The sequence below is a fragment of the Elephantulus edwardii genome, unplaced genomic scaffold (assembly GCF_000299155.1).
Source record: "Elephantulus edwardii isolate Elephantulus edwardi_28Jun2011 unplaced genomic scaffold, EleEdw1.0 scaffold00045, whole genome shotgun sequence".
Lineage (NCBI taxonomy): Eukaryota > Metazoa > Chordata > Mammalia > Macroscelidea > Macroscelididae > Elephantulus > Elephantulus edwardii.
This window is the reverse complement of record NW_006399795.1, coordinates 15,187,800-15,197,232: the sequence shown is the minus strand read 5'-3', so window position 1 is coordinate 15,197,232 and position 9,433 is coordinate 15,187,800. Positions and strand designations below refer to the sequence as shown.

The 9,433-nt window shown below is 43.9% G+C and overlaps 1 protein-coding gene across 1 annotated transcript in view; it reads left to right on the top strand.

Annotated features, from left to right (window-relative positions):
* The first annotated feature begins 271 nt into the window (after positions 1-271).
* TNFRSF14 (tumor necrosis factor receptor superfamily, member 14) overlaps positions 272-9,433 on the top strand; it is a 28,910-nt gene continuing 19,748 nt past the window's right edge. Inside the window, exons 1-4 of the mRNA XM_006885930.1 lie at positions 272-361; positions 443-514; positions 1,388-1,496; positions 1,954-2,079. Of these exons, the coding sequence (XP_006885992.1) occupies positions 272-361; positions 443-514; positions 1,388-1,496; positions 1,954-2,079 (397 nt within the window). The remainder of the gene's footprint in view (positions 362-442; positions 515-1,387; positions 1,497-1,953; positions 2,080-9,433) is intronic.

Sequence of the window (9,433 nt, the reverse complement as noted above, 5' to 3'; positions counted from 1 at the left end):
GCCCACCTTCAGAGCAGCCCCCCGCACCTCCCTGCCCCCAAGGCTGCCCTGCTCTGACCAGACCCTTTCCAACTTCCTCTAGTCCCCCCTGGTCTTTTGCCACCTCACTGCTCCTGAGTGGCTGGGATCCTAGTGCACGCTGAGACCACAGTTACCTTGGGGCAGCTGGTTTCCGGAAAGAGTTTTACTTTCACTGTCAAGCAAGTATGGCAGTTAGCTTGTTTTCTAGAAGTTCTCTCGCGGCCCAGGGTTCTGAGCCTGTTGCCAGGGAATGAAGGAGGCTGAAGTGGGATGCGGAGCCTCTGCAGGGCGGAGGTCTTCCATCAGGAATCCTGCATCCCTGCCTGGCACCCCGCGGCAGGTGAGTCACAGGGTCCTCCTGGAGTCCTTCTCTGTCACCTCTGCCAGCGTCCTCCTCTGCTGGTCTCTTCTGCTTTCACAGAGACTTTGTCTCCAGATATTCAGCCATCCAGACAGACCTGGTCCCTGCATCACCGTGACCTGGACAGAAAGGGTAGGTCCTACTCAGTCTATTTCCGTCCTGGGGCTGGTGGTCAGCAGGGCAGGGAGATGGGGGCCCTCACTCCACTGTCACCTAGAGAGAATGGACAGATGCTCCAAATTGGTGGCCATCAAGGTGCTGTGACCCTGCAGAGTAGAGAGGGTGGTCCCCAGCTGGATGAGGGCTTCAGGTGGACAGTACAGGCAGGCAGCCGTTTTCTGGCCACAATCAAGTTTATAGAGAAACGGCTCCAGGGAGAAAGAAAGGTAGTTTCTTTTTCTCCTCCCATAACGATTTTCAGCCTGGAAGACCAGATGGGAGGTTGATGAAAGGTCACTCAGACTCAGAGCCAACTCCACAGCGGTGGCTTTGTGCTGCTTGCGTTCCTGGGCTGAGCTTCCTGGTGGGGGCTCCTGCTTGGCTCCCCCTTCCTCTCTCTCCCTGTGCCTCTGTGACTCTGCTGCTAATCCAGGTCTGTGAGCTCTGAGGGTGATTCTGGTCTGATGCTGCTTACTGACAAGGGTCAGTGTTGCCAGGACAGGACAGTAGTAGGGGGTGCTTAGATCCATCTAGTGTGGCTAAGCGTTTGTAGAGACACAGACAAAGCCAGGGACAGTCTTCAGAGGCTCCATACGTGGCCCGGTAAGGTGGAGGAGTTGGAAGGTGGCCATCTCCATTCTTGGGCCCCGGGACTCTCCTTAGTTATACCAGAACTTGTCTGGCCCCACCTCTCCACCTTCATCAGGGCTCTGCCTATTCCATGGGGCTCATGCTGCATCCCCGCTTCTCAGCGGGAGAGACTGAGGCCAGGGTGGTGCCCGCCCCCAGGTGGCTAGGCGACTGCCCGGCTCTCCACCCCTCCAACGCTGTCCTGTTCCCCTACAGGTGCTTTGCATCTTTCTCCTGTTGTCGTGCAGCTTCACCCTGGCACTGCCCATCTGCAACGAGGAGGAGTTCCCAGTGGGCACCGAGTGCTGCCCCAAGTGCAGCCCAGGTTAGTGGAGGACCAGCACACAGGAGGGGGTGTCTACCAAAGGGCCATCACTTGAGGGGGGTAGGGTAGGTAGATACTCCTCCCATATTCTCTAACTGGGACCCATCCTTTGTTCACTGCCCCGACTCCATGAGTGGTACGAAACCCCAGGGAAAATAGGCACCAGCAGACCGTGGGCTCGAGCTCTTCACCCCATGTGACAGTCACAGCTCCCAGCACAGGGCAGTCACTCATACACTTATGTCAGGGAAATGAGACTCTGAGAGCAAGGGAAGGTGCCCATTCTCCCAGGACCTGTGCACTCCCCCAACAGCAGGAAGTTCTTGGAGGGCAGCTCTTAGGGAATGGGTGGTGCCTGAGTCCAGGGGTTCCTGTGACTGGGAGATCCTGGCTAGTGAGTGACCGGCTGCACAGGACCCTCTGCAGCCCGACCTCTGTCACCTCTTGTGTCCTGCAGATTACCGGGTGAAGCAAGCATGCGATGAGTACACAGGCACCGTGTGTGTGCCCTGTGACCAGGGGACCTACACTGCCCACCTCAATGGCCTGACAGAGTGTCTGCCCTGCCAAGTCTGTGACCCAGGTAGGAGACTGGCCCTCGTCTGGTGCTCACAGCAGACTGATGCGTTTATGTGAATGAAACATACTAGATGATATGACAAACCCAGAAAATACCTTAGGGCCTCCAGGCAAGGACCCACCCTCCTTTCCTGGGAGGAGACTTTTCCAGAGAGCCTTATCTATTCCTGCCTGTAGGCCCTCCAGGGGAAAAACTAGCCCCTACCAGTCACTCTGTCAGCTGAAGGCTTTTTTTCACCCCAGGACATGATTTCCATTGCAAGGGCACCCTCAGTATGGGATAAGTCCAATGAACAAGAGGGCCAGGCTTTGAAGACCAATGATCTTGATGTTTCCCTTAGGAGACCAGGGCCTAAGCTCTCAGTCCTGGCAGCTCATTTCCTCGAGGTGATTGATCATGGCTAAGATGTTTTAATAACTTCTCTGCTGTATGCTCTATCATCATTGTGGATGTATTTACAGCATATGTGAATATATGAAGAAATATCGTCTGTCAAAATATTTAATCCCTTGTGACTTTCCATGCCGGTTCAGCTTGTCTGCGTACATACCTACTCTTATTGTTGTTAGGTATTGTCAAATTGCGTATGACCCATACATAGCCAGCCTATGGACAGCAGGTCTGAACCCTGTCCTCTCCTGTGCCGTCTTCACCATCTCTGACACACACAAGCCCGTTGCTGCAGTCACTGTGTCAGTCTATCTGGTTGAGGGTCTTCCTCTTTTTTTTGGCCAGCCTTCCACTTTTCCAAGCAGAATGTCTTCTCCAAGGAATAAACTCTCCTAGCAACATACTCAAATTATGTGAGATGAAGCTTTGTTATCTTTGCCCCCGAGGAGCACTCTGGCTTCACTTTCCCCAAGACATATATGTTTGTTCTTTTGGCAGTTCACTGGATGTTCAGTAATTTTCTCCAACAGCACGTCTCAAAGGCATTAATTTTACTTCTGTCATTTTTATTCATTATTCAGCTCTTAGATGTTTATCAAGCAACTGAGAAGACATGGCTTGAATCAGGCACACCTTAGTCCTCAAAATGACATCATTACTCCTCAATAATTTCAAGAAGTATCTACTCTAGCCAATTGCTATTACTGTTATTTCAGCTTATGTAGGCCATACCATTTACTAGTCTAGGCCAAGAGATTTGGAAGATTTGGCCCACTGACTGGAAGAGAACCTATGTGTTCCCATTCTCAAAAAAATGTTACCCAATAGCATGTGGAAATTATTGAACAATATATGCAAGTGAAATCTTGCTAAAGATTATTAAAAAAACCGTTGGACCTGTACAACCTACAGGGAACTGCAAGAAATTCCATCTGGATTTAGAAGACGGTGTGGCACAAGGGATATCCTTGCTGATGTCAATAAATAGGTCTTGGCCGAAAGCAAAGAATACTGGAAAGATGTCTATTTGCATTTTATTGGTGATGCAAAGGTGTTTGACTGTGTGGATCATAACAAATTATGGCTAACTTTGTGAAGAATGGGAATTCTAGAACATTTGATTCCCACCTAGACCAAGACCAAGACCTACACCTAGACCTAGACCAAGAAGCTGATGTTCAAATAGAGCAAGGGAACACTGTATGATTTAAAATTTAAAAAGATCTATTGGGGGTTGTTTCTTTTCTCCATATCTAGTCAGTCTAAATGCTGGGCAAATTATTTGAGAAGCTGAACTCTGTGAAGAATAATGTGATGTTGACAGAGGAGGTAAACTCATCAATAATCTGCATTATGCAGATGACACAATTTTGCTTGCTAAAAGTGAAGAGAATTTGAAGCACTTATTGCAGAAGATCAAAGACTACAGGCTTCATTATGGATTACATCTGAACACCGAGAAAACAAAATTCTTTACCACTAGACCAATTGGCAACATCGTGATCAATGGAGAAAACATTGAAGCTGTCATCTCATTTTATCCTGATCTACAGTCAACACCCATGGTAGCAGCAGCCAAGAAATCAAAAGATGTTACACTGGGAAAATTTGTCAAGGATTTCTCCAAAGTGCTCATGAGCAAGGATTTCAACTTAAAGATGAAGATGTCCCTCATCCAAATCATGATCTTTTCAATGACTTCTTGTGCATCTCAAAGTTGGATGATGAATAAGGATGACAAGAATCAATGCCTTTGAATTGTGTTGTTGGAGAAACGTACTGAATAGTTCGTGAACTGCCAAGAGAACAAACAAGTCTGTCATTGAGGAAGAGCAACCAGAGGGCTCCTTCGAGGCAAGGATGGTGAAGCTTCAGCTCATACACTTTGGGCATGTTGTCAGAAGGGCCTAGTCCTTGTAGCAACATGATGGCACCTAACGACAATAACAACTAATTACTTCTTCTGTCTTAAACTCTTGTGCTCCTCAGGGTCTTTCTTTACCTCAATAATTTTGCATTGAACCCATTCGTTATCATGTGTTGCCTTCTCCCTCGCCCGAGTTGGTCAATGTCTCCCCTCTGTTGTTTTTGTTGTTGTTATGTGTCATCCAGTCAGCTGGGATTCATAGCTCTCCTATTAACATCAGATCTGAACCTTGCCCCATGCTGCACCGTCCTCGTGATTTCTGATATGCTCGAGGCTTTGGTAGAGTCCCTAGTGTCAGTTTATTTTGTTAGATCGTCCTCTCCTTCTTGGACCCTCCACCTTTCCCAGCGTGATGTCTTTTTCCAAACACTAGCTTCTCTTGACAACATGCTCTAAGTATGTGAGGAGAAGTTTCACCACCCTTTTCTCTAAGAAGCACCACGGATGTACTTCGTCCAGGAAGACCCGTGTTCTTTTGGCAGTCCATGGGGTGTTCAGGACTCTTCCTTAACACCACAGCTTAAAGACTCAGTTATTTTGTCATCCTATTCATTGACCGAAGTTCCGATCTATAGGAAGTAACTGAAAAGACCATGGCTTAGATTTGGGCATCTTAGTCTTCAAATTGACAACATTGTTCTTTAGCATTTTGGACGGTCCTTGACAGCATATTTCCCTGTTGCAACATATCTTTTGATTTCTTGGTTGCTGCTATTAGGGGTGTTAATGGAGGATTGAAATAAAATGAGATCGTTGTCAACATGAATCTTTTCTCCATTGATCACAGAGTTGCCAATTGGTCCAGTGGTGACGATTTTTGTTTTCTTGATGTTAAGATGTAATCCATATTGAAGTTTAGTCTTTGGTCTTCTGTAGTGTTTCAGGTCCTCTTCACTTTTAGCAAGCTATGCCATCTTCGTAATGTGGGTTGTTGATGAGCCTTCTTGTAATATCAATGCCACACTGTTTGTTGTAAAGTCCAGCTTCTCAAATTATTTGCTCAGCATACAGATTGAATAGGTATTGAGAAAGGACACAACCCTGATGTACACCTTTCTAAACCCTGTAGTGCTCCCTTGTTCTGTTTGGACAGCAGCTTCTTGGTCTGTGAATAGATTTCTCATGAGCACCATTAAGTGTCCCGGAATTCCCATTCTTCTCAATATTATCCATAATTTATTAGGAGTCACACAGTCAAATGTTCTTGCATAATCAATGAAATACAAATAAACCTCTTGCTGGCATTCTCTTCTTGTAGCAAAAATACGTCTAATATCAGTAATGATATCAAGATGCCAAGTTCCAAGTCCAGCTTGAATTTCTGGAGGTTCCTTATCATTGTGTTGGACAGATGTTTGTGAATAAGCTCCAGCAAGATTTCACTTGCATGTGACATGAATGACATTTCCCCATAATTTCCACATTGTGTTGAATAATCTTTTTTAAATGTTAACACATGTGATCTCTTTCAGTCAGTTGGCCCGATAGCCATGGTCCAAATTTCTAGTGAGCACATCTGGACTGCATCTGTTTGTTGAAGCATGCCAGTTAGTATTCCATCAATTCCTGGGGCCCTGTTTTATTTTATTTTTAAAATAGAATTTTAATTTTATACTGGTTTACTTACAAAGGTCACATACATTCCCCCCCACACACATTGGATCTTTTCCATTTCATTTATCTACCCCTCTCTCTACCCATCAGATTGCACAACCCTATGACCACCCCCCTGCCCATCTTCACCCCTCTGTTCTTACCTTCCCCCTCTCAGATCTTTGTACACGTTTTACTAGTTATCTTTCTATTTCTACAATAATGGTCTTCTGCAGTATTTGTCCTTATAGCACTGAGTTAGTTCACTTAGCATAATGCTCTTCAGTCCCTCTCAAGTTAGGTAGTACTTTTCAAAATCATTGCTCTTGTATGTTGTGTAGTATTCCATCATGTAAATGTACCATAATTTCTCAATCAGTTTGATTGTGGTTGGACATTTGGGCTGTTTCCATGTTCTTGCGACGGTGAATAATGCTGCTATGAACATTAGTGTACATATCTCCTTTTGTGCCTCAGTTCTAATTTTCTCAGTGTATATTCCAAGCGGTGGAATAGCTGTGTCATGTGGAATTTCTATGTTCAGCTTTTTGAGGAAATGCCAAACTGCCTTCCAGAGTGGTTAAACCATTTTGCAATCCCACCAACAGTACTTGAGAGTTCCTATTTCTCTACATCCTCTCTAGCATACTTGCTGTCCTGTTAAACTTTTCAACTGCTACTGGGGTGAGATGGTATCTCATTGTAGTTTTGATTTGCATCTCTCTTATTGCCAGTGATTTTGACCATTTCTTCATGTGTCTGTTGGCCATCCTAATACCTTCCTCTGTGAAAATTCTTTGCATGTCTTTTTTCCATTTTGTAAATGTGTTATCAGTCATTTTCTTGGGGAGGCCCTGTAGGATTCTGTAAACTTGTGATAGGAGACCCTTGTCTGAAATGGTATTGCCAAATGTTTTTTTCCAAGACAGTAGGTTTTCTTTTCATGTTGTGGGAAAAGGTTTTTGATGCACACAGGGATTTAATCTTTAGAAGGTCTGGGGCCTTATATTTTGGTAATGCCGTTGGTGCAGCTTTAACTTCTTCATTAATTACCATGGATCCTTGATCATATGCTACTTCCTGGCGTGTTTCGGTTTTGACTAATTCTCTTTAGTGCAGTGACTCTTTATATTCTTTGCATCTTCTTTTGGTGTTTCCTGCATTTTTCATGATTTTGCCCACACACTCCTTCAGTGTTGCAACTCAAACTTTGAAATTTCAGTTCTCTCTTCTTGAGAAATGCTGAGTGCATTCTTCTCTTTTGACTTTCTAATTCCAGCTCTTTCCACATTTTGTTCCCTTCCTTTTCCTCTCACTTTGGTAACTATTGAAGTATATGCCTTGTTTAGTACCATGGATGATGAGTCATAGAGACTTTAGGAAGAATGGGTCTGAGCTGTGTCCTTTCCTGCTCTGTCCTTATCTTCTCTGATAGACTAGAGCCCACTGTTACAGTCACTGTGTCACTCTGTCCCATAGATGCTCTTCCCCTTCCTTGCTGACCCCCACCTTTCCAAGCATGATGCTCTTTTCCAAGGACTGGATCATCTTGACTATGTGCTCAAAGTATGTGAGACCAAGTTTCACTATCTTTGCCTTCAAGGAGCAATCTGGCTACATTGTTCCCAAGATACATTTGTTCATCCTTTTGGCAGACATGAGATCTTCAGTGCTCCTGTCTAACATCACAATTCAAAGGCATCAATTCTTCTTCTGTTAACCTTAGTTGTCCAACTTTCAGCTGCACAACCAGTAATTGAACAGGTCATGGTTTGGATCAGGCACACATTAGTCTTCAAGCTGATATCATTGGTCCTCAGCACTTTGGAGAGGAGAGGTCCCTGACAGCAGACTTTCCCAGTGCGATATGTCTTTTCATTTGTTGGCTATTGGATGTTGGCTACAAGGATGTTGATTGTAGATCCAAGCAAACTGAAATCATTGACAGTTTTGATCTCTTTACCATCTACCAGGATTTTGCTTATCAGACCAGTGATGGGAATTTTTGTTTTCTTGATGTTGAAATGTAACCCATATTTGAGGCAATAGTCTTTGATCCTCTGCAGCAGGCATTGCAAGTATTCGTCAGCAAGTAAGTTTATGTCATTTGCATAACACAAGTTGTTGATGAATTTTCCTCAGATCATGATACCATGTTCTTTTTCATATAGTCCAACTTCTTAAATGATTTAATACAGATTGAATAGGTTTGGAGAAAGGATATAGCCCTGACATACATGTTTCCTGACTTTAAAACATTCATTGTTCTCTTGCTCTTTTTATACAGAGTTCTTGGTCAAGGTGTAGGTTTTGCATGAGCATAATTAAATGTCCTGGGATTCCCATTCTTCTCAATGTTGGCTGTAATTTGCTATGATCCTCACAGCCAAAGGCCTTTGTATGGTCAATAAAACACAAGTAGACATGGTATTCTTCTGGCATTTTTAATTTTCATCTGTGTTCACTCTGACGTTTTCAATGATCTCCTTCAGGCCACAGCTTCTTCTGAAACAGACTGAATTGTTCTAGCTGGTTTTGAATAGTCTTCAGTATGATTTTACTTGCACATGATATTAATGATTCAGGTATGGTGGTTTTTGGGTGTTTTTTTTAAATGTCCATATTTTGTTGGATCACTTTTTCTTTTTTAATTTTTTTTGGATCATGTTTTTAAGGAATGGGAATAAATAGGTTTCTTTTCCAGTTGGTTTATCAGGTAGCTGTTCTTCAAATTTCCTCCCATATCTTGGTGAGTATGTCCAGGGTTCTGTTTGATGAAACATGCCCATTCTTATTCCATTAATTTCCAAGGCCTTGTTTTCTGCTAATGCTGTCAGTGGAGCTTGACCTTCCTTCTTTCATCACCCCTGGTTCTTGAGCGCATACTATTTTCTGGAATGGTTCTGTGTCTGCCCAATCGTTTTGGTCCAGTGACTGTGTGTATTCCTTCTGTCTTCTTTTGATGCCTCCTGGACTATTCAGGATTTTGCCCATGGTTGTTGTTATGTGCCCTCACCTCACTTGGGACTCATAGTGACCTTGTGTATAACAGTTGTGACTCATCATCTCTGACACACCCACCCCCATTACCCCAGTCACTTCGTCAATTGATCTATTGAGGGTCTTCCTTTCTTGTGCTGTCCTTCCACTCTTTCAAGCATAATGTTCCTCTCCAAAGACTGGTCCCTCTTTACAATATTCCCAAGTATGTGCTTCAGAATCTTTGCCTCCAAGGAGCAGTATTTCAGCTCCAAACTTAACTTACCATCCCCATCCCCAGTTCTTTCAGTTTGAGAAATGTCAACTTCTAACAAAGTTTTATCCTTTTTATCTAACAAAGTTTTAATATTCATTGAACAAAGGATATTACGTATCCTTTGAACAAAGGATATTACGTATCCTTTGAACAAAGGATATTACGTATCCTTTGAACAAAGGATATTACGT